The sequence below is a fragment of the Notamacropus eugenii genome, chromosome 1 (genome assembly GCF_028372415.1).
Source record: "Notamacropus eugenii isolate mMacEug1 chromosome 1, mMacEug1.pri_v2, whole genome shotgun sequence".
Lineage (NCBI taxonomy): Eukaryota > Metazoa > Chordata > Mammalia > Diprotodontia > Macropodidae > Notamacropus > Notamacropus eugenii.
The window spans coordinates 219513716-219541674 of record NC_092872.1 but is presented as its reverse complement, the minus strand read 5'-3'; the positions used below and the strand labels follow the sequence as shown (position 1 = coordinate 219541674).

Below are 27959 nucleotides of genomic sequence, written 5' to 3'. Positions count from 1 at the left end.
TTCCAAGGATGGAGTTCATCTGGGCTGGGTGACCTGTATCCATCAAAGACAACTAGGTGCTCTCTTAATATGTTCTTATTTATCTTGAGTAGCAACTCCCTGTTGGTCATTTTTGTTCATTTCCAGTGCAAAGATCATTCTCCTTAGTAAGAAAAGAATAAAAATATTAAGCAGATCTTCCTTCTCTTTGTTGTTGTCTCTTCCAACCTAAGCAGTCGTCCTAAAATTTCTTTGACACTCTTCTTTTCCCCAGTAGCTAAACAACAATAACCCTTTTTGCTGTCCTTGGCTTCCCCACCAGCCCCAGATCATTCTGACCATTAAGTATTCCTGACACTAATTTTCCAGGACCACAACACATACAATATTTGACCTATTATATTCTCTTTCAGCTTTTAAAAACCTAAGTTGATTTGTTCCACACACTCTTCTAAGAGTCCCTCCATTATCCAATTCCCTTGCCCTCCTCTTTCTTTATAACCTAAGACTTTTGTCCCCTTCCTCTTTATATCCTCCCTCTTTAACCCAGGTCTGATGAGAATAAGGTCTTAGCACTCCAGCTCTCCAAGCCATTCTCCTCTGTGACAGTTGTTCCATTCACATCCCATTTGCATGAGATAATTGTTTCATTTCTACCTCTCCCTACCCAGTTTAGTTTTTAGGATTGCCCCATCATATTCAACAGCAAATCTTCAATCTATGTATGCTTTTTCAAACTACCCAAATAATGATAACATTTTTAAGTGTTACAAATAATGTTTTCTCATAAGAAGTAAACATATATATAATATGTAATATTATATATTAAATCCCTTATAATTGGTCTTTAATGTTTACCTTCTTATGTTTCTCCTGAATCTTATAGGTCAAATTTCCTATTCATTTCTGGTCTTTTTGTCACAAATACTTGAAAGTCCTTTAATTCATTAAACATCCATTTTTCTCCCATTCAAGATTACACGCAGATTTGCTGGGTAAGTTATTCTTGTTTGCAAACCCAGATCCTTTGCTCTTCAGAATATGAGTTTTCCATGCCCTTTGATTTTTTAATGTAGACACTGCTAAATCTTGTATTATCCTGACTGTAGCTCCACAGTATTTATTTTCCTAGTTGCTTGTAGTATTTTCTCTTTAACTTGGGAGCTTTAAAACTTGGCTATAATGTTCCTGTGAGTTTTCATCTTGGGAACTCTTTCAGGTGCTAATAGGTGTATTTCTTCAATTTCTATTTTACTCTCTCATTCTAAAACTTTAGGGCAATTTTACTTAATAATTTCCTGAAGTACTGTGTCTAGACTCTTTTTTAAATCATAACTCTCAAGTACTCCAGCAATTCTTATACTGTCTCTCCTTGATCTGTACTCCAAGTCAGTTGTTTTTCTAATGAGATGTTTCACTTCTCTTCTATTTTTTCATTCTTTTGTCTTATTTTTTCTTGGTGTCTTATAACAACATTAGCTTCTCTTTGCCCAAGTTTAATTTTTAAGGAGTTATTTTCTTCCTTAAATTTTTGGATCTCTTTTTTTCCAATTTGTTGACCACCTTTTAATATTTTTAAAAAATTTTTCCTCAACCTCTCTTATTTGATTTTTTAAAAATTCCTTTTTAAGCTCTTCAAAGAACTGTTTTTGAGCTTGTGACTACTTGATATTTTTCTTTGAAATAGCTGTTTTAACTTCCCTATCTTCTTCTGAGTATGAACCCAGATCTTCTCTATCACAATATTAGCTACCTATGGTCAAATTCTTTCTCTTTTGCTCACTCAGTTTTTAGTGGCTTATTTCTTGGCTGTTAACTTTGTGTTATGGTAGGACTCCAGTCCTGAGGTATAGGAGATAGTATCTCAGGCTTCAGGTTTTTTGTACTGTTGTTTTCTGACCTTTATCTGGATACCTGATCTCAGGCACTCCTCTCTGCCCTTGAGTTGTTTCCAGGTCTTCTAGTAAAGGTGTCATGGCAAACATTCTTACTCTCTGTGGGGCCTCCTATGGCTGCAAGCTCACTCCTCTGCCCTGGAACCAAAACTAGGCACTCTACTCCTGCAAATGCCCACAGCTAGAAGGGTCCCCCATCCCTTTGTTATAGCACACACTGAAGTGTGCTCCCTCCTCCTAGCCCATAGCCAAAGGAGGGGGCCACATCTGTTCAGTGTACCTCGGCTAGAGTCTAGCACCTATATCTTTCCCTGATCAGCCATCTGATCCCCACACTATGCATGAGACAAAAGTTCCTGAAGCTGAAGCTGCTGCCTACCCAGGGCCCCCAGCCCCAGCTGCCCCTAGGGCTTGTTGTTTGTTGATTTGGCAGTAACTATCCAGAGATACATGTTTTTCAATCAGATCAAACCACCACTTGGGAAGTGGGGTCTTTCCTAAGGTCCTTCCTGAGTTATCTTAGGTGGACAATTGCCTTATCTAGACTTTTAATTATTTCTGCAGCTCAAAGTTCACTTTGAGGCATTATTTTAACTTGTTTGTAGAGGAATTTGAGAGAGGCAGGTAATTTCATGTCTTATTTTTCTATCTTCCCAGAATCCTCTCCCCAACCTAAGTTGATTTGTGAGTTCATTGTGTATTCCACATCAATCTCTTCAGACAATTCAAATTTGTTTTTTCCTTGGGGGGAAAACACACTGGAATGGTATCCTTTTTTGTCTTCATTTCTGGTCTGACTTCTATAGAACTTTAGTCCATGGAACTTTCCTTATTATTTGTCTGAACCCCATGTGAAATATGCTTTCCTGAAATATAAGGTGCATGTCAGACTATACCTGGTTTTTCCTTCATTCAATCAATGCAGGAGGAAAAGGCCATCACTGAACTACAAAATTCCCTTTATTCCAACCCAACAACCAATCCAGTCCTGATACTGAAAATCTGATCTCATATAGAAGCTATGAGTCTTCTACTTTTAAGGGATGAAGTTATTATTAAGACAAATTATTGGCTACTCTAGCAGATGAAGTCTCTCATCACTACTATGTGCCTCTATGTTAGGCTTGTGATCTGTTTTCTTAAAGCATCACTTATTTCCCCTTTTCTGTCTAGGTGGTTTGTAGCACACTGCAATGGACAAAATCAATTCTGTTTCTCTATCCAAAGTTATTCCTCCATGTTTCCTCCTGCAGGTTCCTAGATTTCCTCAGAATATTGTAAACATTAAAAAAAAAAAACAAGTTACACCTGAAAGATCTGCAGTTTCATGTCCAACCTACTTTTTTATGTGATATGTGTGTGTGTGTGTGTGTGTATATACACATACATTTTAATTAGTGTCAAGGTAAAATAAATTACTGTATTTATATAAATTGCATACACATGCATGCACACACGCATACACCCACACACATACACACACAGTATCCCCAAAGTCTTGCTTTAGCATTAAGACTTTTAGAATTCCCTCCATAATGACCTGGGCATGGATCTGAAACTAAGGGTAAGTAAGGTAGATAGCTACCCAGGGTGCAACATGCAGGGAGGTAGAAGCTGTGTTAAAGGATATGTTTTAATCTTATAAATACCCACATTTAAATTCCACAATTTATTTTTTTCTACAACACATAAATATGGGTTTTTTTTGACAAATTAGACTATGAGTATTACATGCAGTGAAGAATTAAAGACTCTAGTGGATAGTAGTACCACTTCACAGGTTCCACAGCAATGAAGGAAAACAAGTTTTTTTATTGTGATTTCTCTTTATCTGTTGCATGTCACTCAATACAATTGCTTCTAGCAATCATACCTTGTTTTCTGACATGGGGGATGCAGCCCATGAATTGGAAAGGGTGCTAGTCTCAGAGCCACATGAACTGAGTGTAAATCCAAGCTCTACTGCTCACTGGATAACTTTGGGAAAGTCCCTTAACCTAACTGGGTCTTGACATTCTTAGATTAGATGGTTCCTAAGGTCCCCAGGAGTTGATGTGTACACAGGAAGAAAAGAATATATACTCAATGGAGTCTAATGATATTGAGTTCACATATCTGGCAGAAAATATAGTGCCTTGCCTTTAATTAAAGAAGCAAGTTATTTATATGTAGTTTTCCACTCTTTTTCTGGACCTCTAAGCATTTACTATTGATGGGGGTCAAATACTTAGGAAGTTAATCATGGGCCATTCTAAACATTTAGCCAGCTGGCAGTTTACTGTCCCTAATACTGGGAATGGCTATAAATGAAATGACTTATTTTAGGCTATCAAATATCAAATGATAAATAACAATTGTGTCCACAAACTTCTATGGGACCTGAAAGAAGAAAGGGCCAAAATGGAGTGGACTGCATGCATGCCAATGAATAGAAACAGGTAAAAAGAGGAGAAATTACTTATACCTTTTCTCCCTGGGAACCAGATATTTGTGATCTCTGGGCCATCCCAGTTTTTAAAAAAGAAGCTATAAGAGGAAAAGTCACTTGGATTATCATAGCAGACACAGAAAAGGTGAACTAGTGATGAAAAATCTGTCTCTGGGAAAATTAAGCACAAAAACTGATAAATAATGAGAAGGTAAACCTCTAATAGCTGCAGCTCTGAAATCTAGAACACTTCCTTTAAATAGCCAGTAATGAAATATGACAACAAATGGCCACCCAAATCCTAAGGTCATTAGACCTAGAGCTGGAAGGGGCTTCAGAAGTCATCAAATCCAACTCCCTCATTTTACAGTTCAAAAAACTGAGGCCCAGAGACCTTAAATGCCTTGCCCAAGACCATAGAGATCATAAAAGTCAGAAATGGGACTTGAACCCAGATCAGGTCAGTGCTTTTTCAGCCATATTGCATTGACTCCTGGTTTCTACCTTCTATTTCCCCAGTTCCCCAATTCCAGCTGGCCCAAGGAAAGCATGCAGATTCTTTGCCTTCTCTTTCTGATATTCCTGAGATCTCACACATCTGTAGGCTGCAATGGTTTAAGAGTGTTCATTTTATTCCCATTACAAGGGAAATACACAAAGGCAAGGATGAGGGCAGGGCCATGACAAAGGAAAATGTCTAAATGTCACAAATTGTAAGGTTCTTGCAATTCAATCAATCTTGGTCTTACATACCTGCAGATAGATAGCAGGCCTTTTCTTCTTGTCTTTGTTCAACTCATTGAATTCTTGACACTAACTCAATTCTAGCTTTCTTGCTATATATTTCACAGACCAGACTGGGACTTGCATCCCTCTGACAACTGCTTTCCCAACCCTCAGTTCTGGGGTGTGGGAAATCCAGGGGCTAGGGAGGTAATTTGTCTTTTGCAGTTACCCCCAGCCTGGTGAGTCCATAGAAACTCTCAGCCTAGACAACTGGCCCAGATTCTCAAGCAAGGACTCTTGCTTAAATGATCCCCACTCAGTGTTTCTTTTCAGGCTCTCAGGCCTTGCTACCCTAGCTAAATGCAAGTATCTTGAAGGTGGGGACTATCTCATGTTTGTATTTGTGTCTCTAGTACCCAGCACAAAGCCTGACACATTTGTTGTTGTCACTCAGTCATGTCTAACTCTTTATCACTCCATTTGGAGTTTTCTTGGCACAGATACTGAGTGGTTTGCCATTTTCTTCTCCAGCTCATTTTATAGATGAGGAAACTGAGGCAAACAGGATTAAGTGACTTGTCCAGGGTCAGATAGCCAGTGTGTGTCTAAGGCCAGATCTGAACTCAAGATGAGTCTTTCTGACTCTAGGTCAGGTTTTATCTTCTAAGTCACTTAGCTGCCTGCCTGAACACATAGTAGATCCTTAATAAATGCTCATGGGTAGATTGCATATACTTTTCTCTTTACATGGAGATCTACATCTTCTGGTTCCTGAAACTAAGTATGTTTTTAGATCACAGATTTTAAGTTGGAGAGAACCTTAGAATTCACTGAATCATTTTATAGATGAGGAGTCATTTTATAGAAGAGGAAACTGACAGCCTGTAACTTGCCCATGGTCCAACAAGTGGTAATTAACAGAGCCAAGACTAAAACTCAGAATCTTTGATAAAAAAAAAAAAAAATCCAGTGCCATTTTCAGCATACCATCTGCTATGTACCTTTACAACAACCTTCAGTACTGTCTTAATATCTGGACTTTTTGTCTCATGAAACTGTGCTAAACCCACTGCAAATATGTGTTACATAATTTTGACTACACCCTCACTATGGCCTTCCTTATTAACTCATTATTGCCCCCACCATGGTGGCTTTTACAAACCTTTCATCCTTCCTCACACCTCCCATAGTTCTCTCTTCCCCTGTCCTCTCAACAGAGAACCCTGACTCATATTTCACTCTGAAAAATCAAGAGTGTTCTCAGAGCTCCCTCTCCTCATCTCACAACACCTAGATGCCTTTTGTCACAATCTCGTCTGCCACCCTTGTCTCATGTGAAGAGGTGACCCTTCTCCTTACTGAGGCAAATCCCTCTTCATGCACAAATGATCCCATTCAATCTGGACTTTTCCAGCATATTGCTGCCTCTGTTATCCCTATTCTCTCTCTGTCTACTGGCAGCTTCCTTACTGCCTACACACCTATGTCTCCCCCATCCTCAAAAAACCCTTGCTCGATCTCTCAGTCTTTGTTAACTATCATCTTATATCCCTGCTCCTTTTTTGCTGCTAAACTCCTTAGTCTACAATAGGTGCCTCTACTTCCTTTCCTCTAACTCTCTTTTCAGCTCTTTATAATCTGGCTTCTAAGATCATGACTGATTCAACCAAAACTACTCTCTCCAAATTCACCAGTGATTTCTTAATTGACAAACCAAATGGCCTTTTCTCAATACTCATCCTTCTTGACTTCTCATCTCACTTTCACCATGGCTGGTGGCAAATGTGCTCTTGAGGGGAAAAGTGAAATGTATCACAAGTGTAAGCCAAAAGACTTGGAAAATGAAAACAACTAGGAAACATGAAAGAAAAAAATTGTCATTGATGGCACCCCTTTAGTTAGTTGTGACTTAGTGAAGGGGACTACCCTGATAAAGTAGCAGACAAAAGGCAGTGCTTGAATGAGGTCAGCTGATCTGTCTAAACAAAGAGGAGGTAGTATTCTAGAGATGACAAAACTATTACTTATGTGGATAGACCAGACTCAGAAGAGTATTCCTGTAAGTTTGATGTGACAATTCAAGCAATGACTAGAAGTTTCTTTGAAGATTTAAAGGTAAAGCACCCTGAAGGAACATGGGTATTTACAGCAAGAAGTTATTCCTTTGCATGATTTAAAAATCATGCAGGATTTCATAACGTGCAAATGTTGGGAGAGGCTGCCAGCAGCAAAGATGTTTCCAGAGTTTCCGCAAAAAAGAAAGAAAGAAAGAAAAAATTAGAAGCTCCCTACTTGCCATAGCAAATCTTTAACGTAGATGAAACTAGCCTATTTTAACAAAGAATGCCATCTCAAATCTACATCATGGCAGAGAAAAAGCCTATGCTCGGGAACAAAGCTTTAAAAATAGAGTCACTCTTCTGCTTGGAAGAATACTTCTGGGACTTGCAATTTAAAACCTGTTCTTGTGTACCATACAGAAAATCTCAAAGCATAGAAAGAAATGAGCAAGGAGACACTACTTGTGTATTATTATTTCTCAACCCTACGGCTTGAATAGCCTGGAAGTTTTGTAATGATAATGGCACTCCTTTCGAGATTCTACTTATTTATGAATAATGCCCTGGGTCACCCTCCCCATCTTTTTAAAGAAATTGTAAAGGTGGTCTGCCTTCTCCCTACTCTACCACATTATTACAACAGGAGGATCAGGGAGTGATTTCAAATTTCTACATTTGCGCAGGCAACTGCAGCTTTGGATGCAGATAAGTACTTGACATAGACAGATTTCTGAAGTCCCATAATACTACCAAGCAATCCGGAATATTGCTGAGGCATGGGAAGATGTAACAGAAACATGTATGAAGAAAGTTTAGGAAAAAGTTTGCCTGGAAGTTTGTTCCAGTGGATTTGACAAAGATGAAACATTCAAAGAAGCGAGGGACAAGACTGTAAAATTAGCAGAAGAACTGGAGCTAGAGATGATGAGAATGATTTAGAAGGGTTGATTAAATTTCACAGAGAACTGTGGAAAGGGAATCCAATTGAGCTGCTAGCTGTAAAGACTGCAGATTAAGAAAAGGAAGCTTTGGAAACTGAGGCCAAATGAAAAGGTTCACAACGAAACAGTCAGAAGATGCATTGCATCATATAAATGAATTTTTTTCTTGTATTGAAAAGATGGATCCAAATGCTTTGAGATTTTTAAAAGTTCAAAGACTAGCTGAGTATAATATTGCTTGATATCATCAGATACACAAGGAAAAAAAGAGCTATGGGCCAAATATCTCTTGATAACTTCATAAAAAAAATTGCAGAACCAAACACCAGGGATAAATGCTAGGTGCAGTGGGTAGGGGAGAGACAACATATTGCACACCTATGTTAACCTTACTGTGCAATACTGTGCATAGTTTATTATTAACTTTACCTTTCATTCCATAATTCTGTTTATCATCATGGAATAGCATCGAAAATGTCTGCATTTTAGTACATTTTATGACTTGTATAAAGGTATTGTTTTTGTGCATGCCTTTACTATATGCTAAGTGAAGTGGGTAGGTAGGGATAAATTCATATTACAAAAATAATCCGCTTTAGGTAGAGGTCTGAAGAATGGTAAATCAAACATTGTGTAGTAGGACTTAATCAGTACTAGTTGACTGACTGGACTTTGAAATATTTTGCAAAAATTGAATTCTATTGCATCCTTTCAATTTCAATGTATTAAGAAATTATTACATCAGAGCCCTGTGGCATATAGAATTCATGTGTGTGTGTGTGTTTGTCCTTTGTTGCCCAAGAAGACCAAGCCATCAGAGAAATGATGACATGACTTGCACTTGACTTTGTTTTGGGTAAAGGAAGGCTGTGCAGGTCACCAGCCTCACTTCTCCTCCAGAGCCATCTGAATCCAGTGACCAGATATTCTTCAGGATGACTGGAGATGACCCAGAATGAGGCAATTGGGGTTAAGTGACTTGCCCAAGGTCACACAGCTGGTGAGTGTCAAGTGTCTGAGGTGAGATTTAAACTCAGGTCCTCCTGACTCCTGCACTGATGCTCTATCCACTGCACCACCTAGCTGCCCCTAGCATACAGAATTAAAAACACCACCAATGACACCAACAACAAAAAAGAATGCCAGGGCTTAAGAAAATTTAATAGAAAACAAAGTGTCAATTTGGAAGCAAGGAAAGCTCCCTGAACTATAAAAGAGAAATTAGCTTCACTTTCAGAATTCCGTAAAAGAAATGAAATTTATTAAAATCATCCAACTGGCAGTGGGCTAACAAAGTCTCTAACAGTCAATACAATTCATGTGATATAATTATAATAAGGATTATTATTATTTTGCTCATCTATTCATGAAACTGCTTTCAGGATAAGTTTCTTCCTAAATTTAGGAAAAAAAAGACTAAGGTTTCATGGTGGAGTTGTTAAAGTGGTCCAGTCATTCTGAAAAGCAATTTAAAATTACGCACCCCAAAGTAACTCAACTATGCATAACTGTTGACTTAGTGATACCCCAAAGAGATCCAAGAAAGAGGCAAAGGACCCATAGGTACAAAAAGCATTTAAAGCAGCTCTGTTGGCAGTGGCAAATAACTGGAAACTGAGGGAGACCCTTCAAGTAGGAAATGTCTGAACATATTATGTGTATCTGTGAAATGGAGTGCTATTGTGCCATCAGAAATGGTGAATAGCGAGTTACCCTGGGAAGTCTTGGAGAAACTGATGCAGAGTGAATGAAGTACAAATATGTACAACAGCAGCAGCATCTTAAAGGTAAACAACTTTGGAATTCTTAAGAACTCAGATCAACACAAGGAACAAATGCCCAAACATGATTCCGGAAGACTGACCATGAGGAATGCTACCCACGTACCCACAGAGAGTGGATGGGCTCAAAGAGCCAAAGGAGACATACATTTTTGGACATGGCTAATGTGGGGAACTGTTTTGCTTTATTATGCATATCTGTTAGAGGAGGAGGGTGGTTTTCTTTTGTCTTAATGGAGGAGGGGAAGAAAATAAATGCTTGTAAACTAATTTTTTTGAAAGGAACTAAGACTCCCTCAATAATATAAAAGGTAAATACCTTTTTAGTCTGTAGGCAAGGAGCCAAGATGGAAGGGTGTAGGGGAGGGGAGGGGACTAGATGGCTTTGTAATAGCTTCTACGTCTACATCTATAATCTGTGATGTATCTAAAACCAGAAGCTGGCATGATGATGATCAAGACCAATCCTCTCCATTAAGCTTGAGTCAGGCTGGAGACACTAAACATAATGCTTGGTGCCCTGTTTTCTTTTCTGGAAGATGTTATTCGTAGATGTCATTAACTACTATTTATGAATCTCTTCCCATAAGCATCTACATGTGACTCAGTCCTGGGAAAATGGATAGGGCAAGTAGACACCAAACTATGTATAGTGTTTTAAGTATTATTGTGCTGTGTTTTATCTCATTTGATCTTCACAATAGTCCCAAGAAGTAGGTGCTACCACTGTTCTCATTTTACAGATGAGGAAACTGAGTCTGAGAGAGGTTAGTGATTTGCCCAATGTTATGCCTTGTATGTATCTCAGGCAGGACTAGCAATTAGGTCTTCCTGGCTCTGAAATAGCACCCACTAACAAGGGGTTCTCAACATGAGGTCTTTGAACTTTATATATACATACATACATATATGCATTTGTCTCACACCCATCAGACTGGCTACCATGACAGAAAAGGAAAATAACAAATGCCAGAGGGGATGTGGGAAAATTGGGACACTAATGCACTACTGGTCAAGTGATGAGTTAGTCCAACCATTCTGGAGAGCAATTTGGAACCATGCCCAAAGACTTATAAAACTGCAATATCATTACTAGGTTTGAATCCCAAAGAGATCGAAGAAAAGGGGAAAGGACCTATTTGTACAAAAATATTTATAGCAGCTCTTTTTGTGGTGGCAAAGATTCAGAAATTGAGGGGATGCTCATCAGCTGTGAAATGGCTGAACAAATTGTGGCACATAGTTGAGATGGAATACTATAAGAAGTGATGAGCAAGATGGTTTTGGAGGAATTGCCTTTTTTCTCAATATGACCTATGTGGGCACCAGGCTTTGGAGTTTGTCCCCCAGCACACTGAGCCTGAGCTCTTTCATACTGTACCCAGGAAAGTTTTTCTTCTCCAACTAAATTTTTCATTCATTTTGCTACTGGTTCCCCAGTGAACCTCCTCCTGCTCCAAGCTAACTCATTGGCCAAGCCAGCTAGCTAACAGACACACCCTGGGGCCACTGGATTTAGGATACATTATTAAAGCAGCATGATAAGTACTGTGTTTCTTTATAGATTTCCTGAGTAATTTTCCAATGAGATGATCACTCATCACTGCTGTCTAGAGGGGTTTCCTGTTCTGGTACAGATTGGACTAGATATTCTCAGAAGTCTCTTCCAATTGGGAGATTCTGGGAATTTATGAGCCTGAGATTGGGCAAACCATTATCTTGCTTCCCTGAATTCTTTTTTACCATCAAATCTCTCAAAAAGGTCATTTAAACTGAAAACAAGGCTATTTAGATAAAAAAAAAAACCAAAAACAACCCCAAGCCTAAAACTTTTGTGAACACATACAGGAGGAACACAAGAATTCACTGATTTGTTGTACTAATTCTCTGAAGAAGAAATTAATATTAAAAAGCATCCATGAAGGACGTTATTGAGGATGATAGCCACTTTTGTTTTTTATTTTTGCTGCTTTTAAAATCATGTTACAAGGGATGGCTCCCTAGATAGATAAAGAAAAGGAATATATTTAGAAATGAAGGTGATATTAAAAAAAAGGCATGATGAAGCAAAAATCGATTAAGAAATGTAAAAAAGTGATGTGGAATCCAATTAATTTTTCAGGCCATTCTTTTTTATGCATAAATTAATTGAGCAAGACATTTTCCCTTATTCTTTTTCACAAGTAGGAAGAGGTTATGTGTGGAATATTGCATATAACATCAAAGTGTTGTCTGGTTTTACCGAATTTATTTTTCTCTTTCTATTTTCTAAAAAAAATTCTTTTCTATAAGGAATAGCCTTTGGGAGGGGTGAAATGTAGGTGATATAAAAAAAGAGATATCAATTACAATCTATTAAAATAACTTAGTCTAACATTTAAAAGCTCTGGTGATAAAACTGTTTGCCATAATACTAGGAACTTTCTTGTTATCATAGAGTTAATTATCAACTAGGACACAGCATTGAAGGACATGATTTCAAAGCCTATTACTTTTGTAAACTACTTGTCTAATATAGTCCAGAATGAGTTTACTGCTTTGCTAAGCTACAAAGGAAAACAATTTTCATTGTTATTTGACAGTCCCCTCTTTGCTGACCACCCAGACCAGATGAGTTAAATAATTGGGGTGTCACTATTATCAGTGAAAGCGTTTCTGCCAAAGTAGATGACTTCACCACACTCATGAACAGACCAAGAATGGACTGCCATCACAAATTCTTCAGCAATTACTATTGGGTGGACTGGGAACACAAATGCAAAACATATGTTTCATGAAACACATAAAACAAGATAGATAAGAACACAAGAATCCAAAACTATGACAATTTGGAAAATGTAATGGGTAAGTCGGGGCAGCTAGGCAGGGATATGGATAGAGTGCTGGGCCTGGAGTCAGGAAGACTCATCTTCAGACATTTAATAGCTGAGTGACCCTGGGCAAGTCACTTAATCTTGTCTACCTCAGTTTCCTCACCTGTGAAATGAGCTGGAGAAAGAAACAGCAAACCACTCCAGTATCATTGCCAAGAAAACCCCAAATAGGGTCACAAAGTGTCAGATATGACTGAAAGGACTAAACAACAACCAACTGGAGTACTAAGAGAACTGGACCTGATATTAGAAAACCTGAGTACACACCTGGCTGTTACCTACTGAGCATATCAACTTGGGGAAATCACTTAATCTCTCTGGGCCTCAGTTTCCCCACATGTAAAATTAGGGGTTTGAACTAGATAATCTCTAATCTCTTTTCCAGCTCTTAATCCTTTGAGCTTGCTTTCCTATAATGTGACAAAATTGCAAAAAAAAAAAAAAAAGTTTGTTTCAAAACTTTGAGGCTAATCCCTTGGACTAGCAATATGATGTGGCCGAATGAGAACCAGATTCCAGCTCTGCCCTAGCTGTGTGACCTCGGATAAGACCTTTCATTCTCTGAGCCTCAGTTTATTCATCTCTAAATTGTAATGAATACTTTCACAACCTGCATCAGAGAATTAATGTGAATATAAATTCACAGGATTATTTTTGAATCTAAAAATGCAGCATAATTATTATAGAATCAAAGACAGAGATGGAAGGGACCTTAGAGATGGTTCAACCCCCTTATTTTACAGAGGAGAAACTGAGGCCAAGATAAGTTAAGTGATTTCCCAAGGATCATACAGCTAGTGACTGGAAGAAGAATTTGCAGCCAGGTATTCTTGACTCCAAATCCACCACTATCTACTGCTCCAATGGTTCCCATTTAGTGGTTCATGAACCTTTTATAATGATGGGTCAAGTCTGCAGGGGTGGGGAACCTGTGGCCTCGAGGTCAAATGTGGCCCTCTCGGTCCTCAAGTACAGCTCTTTGACTGAAACCAAACTTTGGATTCAGCTCCTCAACCCTAGTTCAAGGAGTTCATGCTAAAAATTCTTTAATGGCGTCTTAAGCAATAAATAATTGTAGAACATTGTTTTAGTTGTTTTGTTGTTAGAAGATGTTCATGAAACAAAAAAACTTTGGGAAGCACTGTACTCCATGAAGACAATTACATTCCCAGGATCTAACTAGGCTGGGCACATTTACAGACATACAGCTGATTTGTTATTCCATCTACTCTTTATACAGATCCAACCCCTTTCTAATGGCTTCACTCCAGAACATAGACATCATTTGGAATCATTTGGAATCACAATAGTCCCAAGAAGTAGGTGTTACCATTGTTCTCATTTTACAGATGAGGAAACTGAGTCTGAGAGAGGTTAGTGACTTGCCCAAGGTTACACCTTGTATGTGTCTCATACTATGACTATTTGAAATGAAAAATTATCTCATTTGATATTTAGAATAACCCTGGGAGGTAGGTGTTATTATTATCTTCATGAGATACATGGCCTATTTGTCTGTACATCAAAGTGGCTAAAGATGGCTTGTCTATACTTGTGCCCTCTGACGAGGCTATGGATGAAACAACTGCTTTGGGGGTGTTGTGTTACCAAGGAGATGTGAGGCTCAGAAAGTCAAGGAGGAGAGGAAGAAGATTGAGGATGAACTTCCAACTTGACTGCCAAGTAGAAGGATGGGTCACTCACTATGAGGCCAAGGTCTCCCACTCCATCCTGGGCAATCCCTAGGCCTCCTAATCTATATCTGGCCACTGGACCCAGATGGCTCCGGGGGAGAAAGTGAGGCTGGCGACTTTCCCCAGTCACTTAAATCCAATTCACTTGCAAGTCCTGGCATCACCTCCCTGATGTCATGGTCCTCTCCGAGAATGAAGGACAAACCACAAGCACTCACTACATAACAGGTGCCATCCTAGGAGCTGGGAAATACAAAAACAATACATTTAAACGTATGAAGTCTATGCGATGTAAATACAGGTAATGGTGGGGGGTGAGAGGGGGACACACTAGCAGAAGAGGGGATGGAAGAAGGCTTCCCATAAGTGGTAGTACCTGAGCTGATGTGGACATGGTTAGAAAGCAGAGCTCTGCCACCCCTGTCCCTCCAAGTGTGGCTGCTGCATCTTCTTGGGCAAAAGAAGTTATCTTTCTATCAGGGCTCCATTTTTTTAAGGGGGGCAGAGCTTTCAGCACAGTACCTAAAGAAAGATGGCATTATTCATCCGTTTCCTCCTGGGCCTTTTTATTTGCTGCTGGGTTTGGAAACAAGTTCAGAAGTATAGGAGCACTCTATCTAGCCGGCTGGACTATTTGAAATGCAAATTCATCAGGGTGTTTTAAGGGTTAATTGCTACTTACAGGCAGGACAGCAAAAATGTACATCAGGATTTCCTAACTCAAACTCTACTCCCAGAGACCAGTTAAACTCTCGGACTATTTCTGCTGCCCTCCTTGGCCATGAAGGTCTGAATGGGAAATTGATGTTTGTCATAGGAGCTGGAAAGAACCTAAGAAATCCGCTAGTCTGACCCTTTTATTTGACAGAAGGGAAAACAGGCACAGAGAGGGAAACTAACTTGCTTCTCCTCTACTTCACATAGGTAATAAATTCCCAGGTCTCCTTATTTCAAGTCACCCCACTTTTCCACTATACCACAATGAAGCTGGACCAAGTGAGGAGGAAGAGGGAAAGTTAGTTTTTTTGGTTTATAGGTTTTAAGACAGTAGTAAATAGTAGTGAAAGTTTTGTATACCAGTAAAAATCTCCCCCAGATGGAGGAGATAAGACAAATACACAAAGAACTTCAGTAAAACAGGGAAATTATGGTGCTGTAAAAAAAAATGGTATCAATAAAATCTTATTTACAAAAAATAAAGTGTAAAAAGTGTCCTAAGAGAGACCTAGAGAAAGCACTGAGGGGTTCATTCATTCATTCAACAAGCATTTAGGCTCTATTAGAAGCCATTGCTAGAGTTGAGAGACAAAAATTAAACATTCACAGTGAAAAGGGAAGGGGAAAATACCAGCACCCACTAAGAATAAGGAAAGCCTCCTTTAAGAAGTCATAACTGAAATGGGCCTTGGAAATGGGGCAGCCAATGGAAGTATTTCTTTTCTAGTCCTGTTGGTTACAATGACTGATTTGAGAAAAGAATGAAGATCCATTTGAAGATTAATAGAATATTTATTGCCATTCAAAATGAGATTGGTTAACCCATCAAAGACATCCCATTCATTTAGTTAAACATAGATCCAGATGAATAACTAAAAGTAGATTCAGAGGAAGGAGGGAATATATTGGGTTGAGGCAGGGAAAGGGGAACGACTAACTTCTATATATTGAATTCTAGTCTGTGCTGATCTCCACTAATGCATCACCAACTGCCTATTGGACATTCCAAGCTGGATGTGCCGCAGGTATTTCAAACTCACTGTGTCTAAAACAGAACGCTCTCTTCTCCCAGCCCCAACACTATCTCTCCTCTGAATTTCTCTATATGTGTTGAAGGTACTACCATCTTTCCTACCACACAGGTTCACATCCTCAGAGATATCCCTCTGCTCCAAACTCCCCTTCTCCCCAGAAAGTCACTCAGTTGCCAAGTTTGTCGATTTTACCTCCACAATATCACTAACATTAATTTTCTTCCCTTTATTTCCCCAACTCTAAATTTAATTCAGGCTCTTGTCACCTTTTGCCTGAACTATCGTAATAACTTTATAGCTGGTGTCTCCACCTCAAGTCTCTTCTCTCATCCATCTATTTTATGGCCACCAAAGTTTAATTTTCCTAAAGCGTGGGTCTGACTACGCATCTTTTCTTTTCAATAAACTCCAAGGGCTCTTGTATCTCAAGGATCTAATGAGATAATGCACCCTTTAAGCGCTGAGTAGATATAAGCTATTACAATGGAAGTCATGAGTAAGAAGTTTAAATAGGGAAGGATATATAGGTTAAGGACACCTGTTGAAAGGATGCTATTGCCAACGGTGGGGTCCAAACCAGAAGTTAACGAGACGCTAATCTAGGTTGGAGGTAGAGACAAAGGAAAGGAGGGCACCAGCAGGACAGCAACAGGTGACAATGGGAGGTGGGAAGGGTTTGAGGGGGGCAGGGAAAAGAAAGAGGAAGAAAGAGATAGGAGTCAAAGATGACTCAGGTTTTGAGTTTGCCCCCGTAATTGGGAAAAAATGATGACTGGTGTCATAAACAGAAATGAGGAAGCTAGGAGTAAAACTGTGGATAAGAAGGGAGCAAGGGCTTTGGTTCATAGTTTTAGAATCTGAAGGGACTTTTGAGACAATGGAGTAAAACCCCCTCATTTTACAGATGAGGGAAAAAAGGCAAAGCGAAATTAAGTGACTTTCTCAGTCTCATCATAGAGACAAGCTTAATTTTTTGGTTTTGAGAATGTTGAAGATTAGATGCTGTGGAAATCCAGGCAGGGATGTTTATTAGGCAGTTGGAAACTCAGGCTTGAATGAAGTGGCTTAGTCTTGTGAAACAGCATGGAAATCATCTGCCTAGCAGTGAGAGCTGAAGCCCTGGAGGTAGATGAGAAAATTCCTACAAGAAGAGAATTAAGAAAGAGAAGTGAGCAAATGCCAGGACTGTGTCTTTGCCAATTCTTTGTAGTTGTACCCACAGAAATTGTTCTTCTTATGTATCGTAGATGTCACTGCTGAAGTCACCCAATGTCTTCAGGCATCCCTAAGGGTGTCCCAAAGAATGGATGGATGTGATACATGGCCTATCTGTCTGTACATCAAAGTGGCTAAAGATGGCTTGTCTATACTTGTGCCCTCTGACGAGGCTATGGATGAAACAACTGCTTTGGGGGTGTTGTGTTACCCTGGAGATATGAGGCTCAGAAAGTCATGGAGGAGAGGAAGAAGACTGAGGATGAACTTTCAACTTGACTGCCAGGTGGAAGGATGGGGCTGTTATCCAGTTAGGGGGCCCACCTTGGGGGAGAGGACCATTGCCCCCCGTTCTTTAGCCTGAGCACATCAAGACTATTTTGGGTTGCTAATGAGGATGCTGGAGAGCAAGAGCTGCCATCAAGGTCAAGGGAAGTCTGTGGGACCTTGGGCAATTCACTTAGGGCTTCAGTTTCTTCATCTGTAAAATGGTGATAGACTGAGAGAGGCAACACTGGACCGAAGCTAAAAAGAACTGGGTTTGAATCAAGCATCAGACATTTGCTAGCTGTGTGACCCCTGGGCAAGATATTAAACCTGTTTGCTGCAGTTTTCCCATCAACAAAATGGGGATAATAACACCTAACCTTGCAGGGCTGTTGTGAGGATCAAATGAGATAATACTTGTAAAGCACTTACCACAGTGCTTAGCACAAGGTAAGCACAATATGAATATAAGGGGAAGAAGGAAGAAGGAAGGAAGAAAGGAAAGAAGAAAGGAAGGATTCTGCTTCAGACAGTATGTGACCCTGGACAAGTCACTAAACTTCCCTCCACCTCAGGTTTCTCATTTGTATAATGAGGTTGAATTAGATACCCTCTAAGGTCCCTTTTAAGATTTGTGATCCTCACATCTGACTACATTTAAGGTCCATTCTAACCCTAAATAATAATAGCTAACATTTACATATCACCTATTACGTGGCAGGCGCTGTGTTAAGTCCTTTTCAAAAATTATCTCGTTTGATATTCAGAATAACCTTGGGAGGTAGATGCTACTATTATCTTCATTTTACAGTTGAGGAAACTGAGGCAAACAGAAGTGAAATGACTTGCCCAATGTCAAACAACTAAGGAGTATGTGAAGCAGGATGTGAGTTGAGTCTTCTGCTTCCAGAACCAGTGCCTGATCCCCTGCGCCACATGCTCAGACTCGGAGAATTTCCTTCTTCCACTCTACCAAGAGTAGCCTTCTTTTTTTAACTGTCTCAACTCCCTAGTTCCTGTTCTCCCCTCCTGAAGAGGAAGGAGCAGATTCTGTTTCCGGAAGCAAGCAATTCAGGAAGCTGTAAACAATTTGTCACTCAATTGCTTACCATCCTTGTTATTATTTACGGATCTATTTTCCCTTTTACATAAGAGGGAAAATCAAACCCTGTCAGGCATGATTAATGACAGCAGTGGAGTGAGATCTGATGGAGGATTTTACTCCTGTTTATTTTTAAGAGATAGACACTACTCCCTTTCAGGGAGATCTGAGACATTGGGAAGGGGCCCCTTTCAGGGTTCCAAAGCAGAGAGACAACATCTAAACCCAAACCACTATCACCTACACAGTGGCCTAGAAGTCACTGAAGCAATCTGGAGTCCGTTCAGGAAAAGCCTGGCTTTGAATGACAACTGGGAAATTCAGGGCATTGATGCTGGGTGTTACTACTGTTAGCTCTACCCCTGACACAGGGAAATTTGTAGGTCCAACCCAGTTCCTCATCAGAACTCTCTACTGAGATTATATTCAAATTATTAATATTACCAAGGACAGTATCTTCCCCTGGTACTCTTAGCATCTAGGTGGGATAGTAAATAAAATAACAGCCTCAGAGTCAGGAAAAGACCTAAGTTCAAATCCAGCTTCAGACATGTACTATCTGTGTGACCCTGAGCAAGTTATTTAACTTTGGTTTGTTTCAATTTCCTCAACTGTAAAACGGGGATAATGGCACCCACCTTCCAGAGTTGTTGTGAGAATCAAATGAGGTATTTGGAAAGCACTCAGCATGGCGACTGTCACAGGATAGGCTTTGAGGAATATCTGTTCCTTCTTTCCCCTTATGCTCATGCTACATGGGAGAGCTCATGGTGCTGTTACGTGTGTGTGGAGAGAGGGGGAAGTCCTTATTTTTGTCATATAAGTCTGCTCCAACAAAGGGCAGAAATACCTCCCCCTATCCTATGTTGAAAATCCAGGAGATCCCTCCTTCCACAGCGCACTTAGAATGGGAGAGGCAGTATGACGCAGTAGAAAGAACAGATCGGAGTTCAATTCTTCTAACACTAGCTGTGTAACCTTGAGTAAGTTCTATACAGTAAGAACTATACAGTTCTCAGCCTCAGTTTCCCCATCTGCAAAATGGTTATTATAAACCTCTGTAGTTCTGCTTCACAGGGTTGTTATAAAGTCAGTTATTATGAACAGACTTTGTGGTGAGACCTCAGGTATCTTCCATACCAGGTGTTCCATCTGGTAGTTCCACTCCCACTCCAGTCAGGCAGACCATTTCATTCACAAATGACCTTAATGGGGTTTCGGGAGTGAAGAGGGAGACCCGGGAGGAAAACCAGTTTGCAGCTGCTCAGAGTTTTCGTTCTATTCAGCTAGGTGACCTTGAAGGTTTCTCTCCTTTCCTCCCTCCCCCGCCCTTTCCTGAGGTTCCAGTCTCGCCGAGCAGAGCTCATCAGTGAAATGTAAGAAAAAACACTGGTGACTTGTGAGTTACCTCAAAGGCCCTGGCAGGCCTGAGTAATGAGATGCCAGCCAGAAATCAGTTCCAGTGGCATAGTCTGAAACCCTGGAAACACAGCCAATCCTGCCTGTTCCTCGAGGTCTCAGCCTACGCTTTAAGAAGAAAAAAAAAAACCCATACAAAACCACCATCTCCTGCCACCAACATGGAATTTGGCAAACTGCTGTTCTCATGGATAAACCTGAAATTCCTCAGGGCACTGCCTCAGCTGCTTCCCAGTTCCATTCAAGCTGTCCCCCTGGCTTTCCAGGGATTTCCATGCACCTGGCTAGCTGGCAAGCCCCTCCCCTAGTAGAGATTAGCCCCCAAGGAGTGAACATCCTCATCTCTGCCCTAGGGCAAAACAGAGCCTTACAGAGTTAGAGAGCCTTCCCAGCAAGTAGGGGAGGTGGGCAGGGCCATCCCCTTAAACTGTCGGAGGGCCTACCAGATTCCACACCAAATCTTTTTTATTGGGGTGGGTATGGACAGAGGAGGGGACTCTTTTCCTTCTCCTTCTCAAGTCGTCTCTGCTCCAGGAAAACAAGCACTCAGCAACTTGGACAAACCAGCTGTTTTCCTCCTGGCCTGAATAGCTCTCCCACCCTCCTTAGCCTGACAATGCCCATGCATTCAGCGGTGCTGTTCAGACATGCAGTGGGCAGTAAAAACATCTTCCTTCCTAATTTTTTTTTCTAAGAACATTCTACCAAGGGAGACGGGAGGGGGGAAAGTTCTCTTTTACCAGCCCCATAGAAAGGTCATGCAACCCCCCCAGGGCCGAAAACTCAAAGGCAGCTTGAGGGCACCGCGGAAAGGTGCCAGCTTTCAAGCTACGATCCGCGGAACCGTCCCTTCCCCCAGATGCCCCCATAGGCGCTGCAGCCCATCCTGGCTGGATGTCACGTCTCTGGCGGACATTCGCGGTCCCGGTGAGTCCACAGGCATGGAGAAGGCAGGCAGCCGGGGATGTCGGCGCACCAGGGCGTCTGCACACGCCTGGCACACACGTGCCAACCAGGGTCCGAGCCCCATCTCACAGCTGTCCTCCAGGTGACTGCCCCAGCTCCCTTTCGTCCTCCTTCCCTCCGCACACGCTCACTCCCAGAACACAGTATTACAGATTTATAGCAGGAAAAAAGGTCAGTAAGGAGACGGTCATTCCAGCCCCTCCCCCTCCCAATCGTCTAGCCGGGGACACCGAGGACCAAAGAAAGGAGCACGACTTGCCCAAGGTCACACACGCACAAAGGTCGAACCCAATTTCTCTCCTTCTAGCGCTCTGTCTAAAGCCCAGAGCAGGAAACGAAGAAAGCCCCGGGACTGTTCTCTCCCCCACCCCCATCCACAAAGAGCTCATTGCTACTCCTGCCAACCAGCTGTCTTCCCTTAGCAAAGAAAAAAAAGAATGAGAGAGAAAGGGCGGACGAAAAAAGGCAGGAGGAAACGGTTAACAAAGAAAGAGGAAGGAAGGAAGGAAGGAAGGAAGGAAGGAAGGAAGGAAGGAAGGAAGGAAGGAAGGAAGGAAGGAAGGAAGGAAGGAAGGAAGGAAGGAAAGAAGGAAGGAAGGAAAGAAGGAAGGAAGGAAGGAAGGAAGGAAGGAAGGAAGGAAGGAAGGAAGGAAGGAAGGAAAGAAAGAAGGAAAGAAAGAAAGGAAGAAAGAAAGGAAGGAAGGAAGGAAGAAAGGAAGGAAGAAAGAAAGAAAGGGAGGAAGGAAGAAAGGAAGAAAGAAAGGAAGGGAGGAAGGAAAAAAGAAAGGAAAGGAGGAAGGAAGAAAGAAAGGAAGAAGGGAAGAAGGAAAGAAAGGGAGGAAGGAAGAAAGGAAGAAAGAAAGGAAGGGAGGAAGGAAAAAAGAAAGGAAGGGAGGAAGAAAGGAAGGAAGGAAGGAAGAAAGGAAGAAAGAAAGGAAGGGAGGAAGGAAAAAAGAAAGGAAGGGAGGAAGGAAGGGAGGAAGAAAGGAAGGAAGGAAGGAAGGAAGAAGGAAAGAAAGAAAGAAAGAAAGAAAGAAAGAAAGAAAGGAAGGAAGGAAGAAAGAAAGAAAGGGAGGAAGGAAGAAAGGAAGAAAGAAAGAAAGGAAGGGAGGAAGGAAAAAAGAAAGGAAGGGAGGAAGGAAGAAAGAAAGGAAGAAGGGAAGAAGGAAAGAAGGAAAGAAAGGAAGGAAGGAAGAAGGAAAGAAAGAAAGGGAGGAAGGAAGAAAGAAAGGGAGAAAGGAAGAAAGGAAGAAAGAAAGGAAGGGAGGAAGAAAGAAAGGAAGGAAGGAAGAAAGAAAGGAAGGAAGGAAGGAAGAAGGAAAGAAAGAAAGAAAGAAAGAAAGAAAGAAAGGAAGAAAGAAAGAAAGAAAGGAAGAAAGAAAGAAAGGAAGGAAGAAAGAAAGAGAAAGAAAGAGCGAAAGGAAGGAGCAAGGGAGGAAAGGAGCGCGGAGGAGGCAGGGAAGGCCGGCTCTGAGGGCACGTCCCGGGGGCCCGGGCCGCGCGGCCAGCCGGGGGTACCTCGGGTCCTGGCACAGCACTCGGTCAGGTCGCGGGCGCTGAGCTTCAGGCAGAAGGGGGGCAGCTTGAGCGAGCAGGAGCTGCAGAGGAAGCTGGCCCCGGCGGCGTCGGGCATCAGACACATCTTCCGCCCCGGCCCTGGCCGCCGTCCATGCAGCCAGCGGAGGAGGAGAGCGGGGCGCAGCTGGGCTCGGCTCGGCGCGGCCGCACAGGCACATCTGGCGCACGCTCGGGGCCTTGGCATCCAGATGACTTGTGCCCCAGGTATTCCAGGCATCCAATGAGCCGCGGCCCGCCGGCCCCGCAGACGGCGGGCGGGCAGGCCGGCCGGCGGCAGGTAGGATCTTGCCCGCCCCGCTCTCCTCCTCCGCCGCCTGCAGAGCTGCAGCCCACGTAAACAGCCGCTAAGTCCCGAGCGCAAGTTTTAACAAAGGCATCCCGCGGGCCGGGCGGGCCGGGCCGGGCCCTGCAGACTCTCCCTGCGGGCGGAACCTGTCCGCAGGCCTCCTGCCCCGGGCACCTTCCCTAGACTGAGGGGTGACGAGCGGGGCTGCCCCGGCCGCTCGGCTCCCTGCCCTGCCCTGCCCTGCCCTTCCCCCACCGGTCTATTCCAGTTTCCATCAGGATACAGGACGCAGGAGGGGGACTTTTCCACCCCGGGCCCGGCAGCCGGGGTCCCAGAGTAACGGCACCCCAGGAGCCCCCGGACACCCAGAGGCTTGGGGACCGGCCAAAACGTGGGGCTTCCTTCCCCCCACCCCCTTCAGCTAATCCCGTCCCTTCCTTGGGGGCGCCTTGCCCCGGGGAGGGAGCTGGAGAACTGATACACCGAAGTGAGATTCTCCCCCCGGGGGGAAGGGCTTCCGACAGAGAAGGCACTAAATCTTTCCTGTCACCTCACTTCAAAACCCAGGTGAAGAGCTGGGAGTGGGGGAGGGGGCGTGAGTCCCTGCGAAACGTCAGGCGAAACTTACTTAAACTTATGGGAATGCTTGTTTTATTGGGCATCTGTTAAGTTCAGAATCTTGAGGAAGGTGGAAAAGGGCAAGTATTAGCACAGTGCCTGACACATTGTGAACCATTAACAAACACTTTCTTCATTTATAAAACTTAAAAAGATCTTTCTTTACACCAGGAGTTCTTTTCCTAGCATCCATGAACTTTTTTTTAAACATTATAACTGTATTTCACTATAACTGGTCTCCTTTGTAATCTTGTGTATTTTATTTTATGCATTTAAAAAGATTATTCTGAAAAGAGCTCCCCAGGTTTTACCTGACTGCCAGAGAAACCCAGGACGCACAAATAAGGCTAAGAACCCCTGCTTTAGGCTCATCACAAATAACCAAGCTAAACCTTGGTATTCAAAGTCATGGGGAAATGGATGTTCTGATTTTAAATGAAATGACTGGATAAAGAGATATCAGGGGTCAGGGATGGAAGAGAGGGGAGGAGAAGAGAGAGAGAGAGAGAGAGAGAGAGAGAGAGAGAGAGAGAGAGAGAGATAGAGAGAGAGATTTCAGAATTTAGCAAGTGACTGGAAAAGAACACTATACCAGCTTTGGAGTCAGAAGAGCCCAGGTCTGAGCCCTAGGTCTAACTTGTATGACTTTTGGCTCTAGGAAAGGCATGTTACTCCTTTGAGGTAAAGTGTCTTCATACATAAAAAGAGGGAACAAAGAAGCCCCTGACAGAGTTATGATGATGCAAATTCTTCAGAAATCCATTTAAATTTGAGAGGTCTAGTCTAGTCAGGATCCCCAGCTGTTTAGAAGCTGCGATTCCCAGGTAACACTGGGCATGGCACTCAGTTTCCTTGTCTGTAAAATGAGGAAACTGAACTCCATGGTCACTGAGCTCTAGCTCTAAGATCCAATAGCCTATAGTTCAATTTTAAAGATCTATGAGCCTTCACTCCTTCCCAAAGGAATTATGTGGGGCATATTTACTTTTTCAGTAAAAATTTATTTTGTCTTGAGCCCCAGTGGGAAATTTCTCATCACTTCTTTCGATGTCTAGAGGTACTTGGACTGTGGTAAACACTAAGGTTTGGGGACACTTTGTGTGGCTTCTGAGTGACTAGAGTCATGCTGAAAGAGGCGTGATTAAGAGGTAAGGAAGAAGCAGCAAGGGCAGCAAATCTCACTAAGCCAATTTTGTCGTTTAGGACAAAACCAAGGTGAACCAAGTGGGTAAATCAGAGCCCCACCTTCAAGCCCATCCCCACTATAAAGCTATACTTCACCAAGGTCTACACTTCCTAGCTGCAGGTGGAGAGTCTACTTAGGATCATAGGAACTAAGGTTTAGGGCTGGAAGAGACCTTAGGGGCCATCTAGGCGACCATCTCATTTACCTTGATGGTTAATGCATCCCCTTCTCCCTAAACTGCTTCATATTTATTTTGTATTAACTTATCAGTGTATACTTGATTAAGGGACTCAGTGGGTTTTGTTCTGTTTGTCTTGGTACTCCCAGGACAAGCATAGCTCCTAACACAAAGGAGGCATTTAATGAATGTTTGTCAAACTGAATTGAATCATATTGAGTAAAGCTCAATATAGGACTGCTAGGAAGTCAGAAGTCTGCGGGGCATATCCTCTTATGGGGGAGGTATTACCCTTTCCCAGTGATGGCCTCCCCAAGCCTGACCGCCTATCTGAAGCAAACCTTGTTCAACTCTAGGAAGGACCCAGAAGGTTGACAGTGAAATACGTTCCCAGGGAGCAGTAAAGGAGAAATACCTGTGAGGTACATGGAGAGAGCCTTGTGATGGATGCACAGACCCACTATAAATGTTAGGGGTCATCAATGAACTTCTTCCTCCTAAGAGGAAATTGATTCTTACTTGGTCAATCAACCAGTCAATCAATCAACAAACTTTATTAAGTGTCTACTATGTGCCAGGAACTGTGTTAAGTAATGTGGTTATAAAGAAAGGCCCTTCACTCTAATGGGAGAGAAAACATGCAAATAATTAGGTATATGTAAAATATATAGCAGGTAGATGGGGTGGGTCACCTTAGTGGGGTTTAGCTAGGTAGACTGGGAAAGGGCCCTGGCAGAAGGTAAAGAATGTATTTGGAAAAAAAGATCTACTCTGTGGATAGTAGTCCCAAATAATAAGATTCCAAGAGCCAGGAGTGACCTCAAAGATTTTATAAGTTAGGGGTTCTTAAACTCTGGTCTGTGAACTTGTTCTGGGAGTTATTGTTTAATAACTAAATTTTCTTTGTAATCCTATATAATTTATTTAATGCAATTAAAATATTATTCTGAGGAAGGTTTCTAAGACAGAAAGATCCTCTAAGTAAAATCCTTTTTTCTACAGATAAAGAAACAGAGGCTGAGAGAGGTAAAAAAGGACTTGCCTGGCATAGTACAGTAGAAATTGCACCAGCTTTTGAGTCTACCTCTAAAACAATGCTAGGATTGGAGTTAGAGGGCCTGGATTTAAACCCTGTCTTAGATACTAAATACTTGCTGTTCTAGTCAAGTCTCTGGGTGTCAGTTTCCTCATCTGTAAAATGAAATGGTTGGACTCTATGGTCTTTAACTTCCCATCTATCTCTACAATTGGAAGGCTTTAGGTCTATCAAAGTCCCATGGCTAGTCAGTGATGGAGTGGAAGTTCAGACCTGACTTTCTGTGGTCCTAGATCAGTATTCTTTCCTTGTATTCCACTGTCACTTGTGAATATACCCACAGAAAGATGCAGGCCCACGTGAACAGGAATGGTTGGTTGCAGCAAAGAGAAATAACCTACCAGCAGCTGCCCCACAGAGTGGGCCTCACACTCCAAGCTGCATGGTATGTCTATTATTAGTCCAGAGCTTAATTTGGACAGGATCTCAGATGTATAACCTTCTCCTGACTCCCTTGCCCCCCTTTCAGATTTTTTTTTCCTTTAAAAGAAAAATATTACATGTTTTTCATGGGTCCAGAAATCTGGGCCTTTGAAATGGAGAGCCAGAGAAATCTGTCCTGACTCCTGAAAACCAAGTCCTGGTTAAAACCAGACCCCCTTTTGGCAGTTTGCAATGAATGGGAGCAGGTAAACTTGGAAGGTGTTGAACTGACATCTCTACAGAATTAAGGACAGTTCATCTCCATCCCGCTGCTCAGCGCTTGGCCTTCTCTCTAATCTTCCACCTCTCTCCCTGGATCAGGCACTAACTTAGAAACCAACAGGTCCCACTGATTTCCAGCCCCAGGGATCTGAGCCAGATATAGAACAAATGTAACAGAGGAATGAAAAGCGGGGACGTTATTTAATATGACTTCTGCTGTCAGAGTCCAGGGGAATTTAAGCCATGCAGCAAGACTGCTGAAACAGTCATTCCTTCCCCTGTGAGAGGAGGAAACATTAGCGGACACAGTCAGTGAACAGGCTCTTATCATCGCTGGTTGGGCAGTTGAGTCTCCTTAAAGACCCAGGCTGTAAAACTGTCTTTCCTTTTTAAAATATCCTCCCTACCCATAGTGACCCTCCTTGCCCCCCAAGCTTCCTTCCACATACCAGTCTCAGCTGCCATTCAAAGTGGTTTTCTGTGGAAGTTCTGCACACACACACTCACACACTCACACATGAAGCATTCAGAGAATGGAACATTGGGAACTGCACATTTGAAACAACAAATCTTTCAAGTGAATGCACAGGAATTTGAGAAGTCAAGGTCCACAGCTTGACTGAACTCAGAAGACAGACTATAGTATATCTCCTATCAGACAGAGGAAGCAGTTCTGGATTTTGTTTCTGAAAGATTTGGGATTCCTTCCCCTCTTCCAATTACAGAAAGGAAAAATCTGAGGGTAATCCAACTAGCTAACCCCAGGGTAACCAGGGCTCAGCTCAGACCAGTGCCAGCTTGAACCTTCACCCTGAACTCAGTGTCTCTTTTCATACTGGAAAAAGCCTATCTCTGTCGTGTAAGAGCTTTGCAAAGGAAAGGGGCCATGCATAATTCTACTGGGTCTGGTAGCTCAAGGTTCAGAGGACGTGAGATATGAGGAACTTGCCTTCTTAGCTTTCCCTTAGGCCAAAGACCAAAGACACACTGGAGGGGAAACAGGGTCTGATTTCAGGCAAAACAGCTGTTCTCTCCTGCCGGGGTTTGGGTGAAGGCTGGGGTCATTCTATAAGTCTTCCCAACCTCAGAGCAACGATGAAAACCAGGCAGAAAGAGGATATCTTTTTCCCAAACCCTACCCTGCTGCCTTGTGAGAGGGTGAAGAACTAGGTCATAGATTTGGAGGAGGGTTTTTTTTGGAGGGGGAGAGGAGAGGGGGACTCATTTACAGAAGAAAAGACTTGACCTAGAGAAGGGAAAGGATTTGCCTGCAAC

General features: G+C 42.2%; 1 protein-coding gene across 9 annotated transcripts in view; it reads right to left on the bottom strand.

Annotated features, from left to right (window-relative positions):
- Positions 1 to 27959, bottom strand: part of ARHGAP22 (Rho GTPase activating protein 22) — a 414522-nt gene that overhangs the window by 38349 nt on the left and 348214 nt on the right. Inside the window, exon 1 of one of the 9 annotated variants that reach the window (XM_072627665.1) lies at positions 22616 to 23439. The exons of the other annotated variants lie outside the window; for them this stretch is intronic. Coding sequence (XP_072483766.1) covers positions 22616 to 22892 — 277 coding nt within the window. The 5' untranslated portion in view covers positions 22893 to 23439. Of the gene's footprint in view, positions 1 to 22615; positions 23440 to 27959 lie in introns of those variants that run through there. 9 annotated transcript variants of the gene reach the window in all.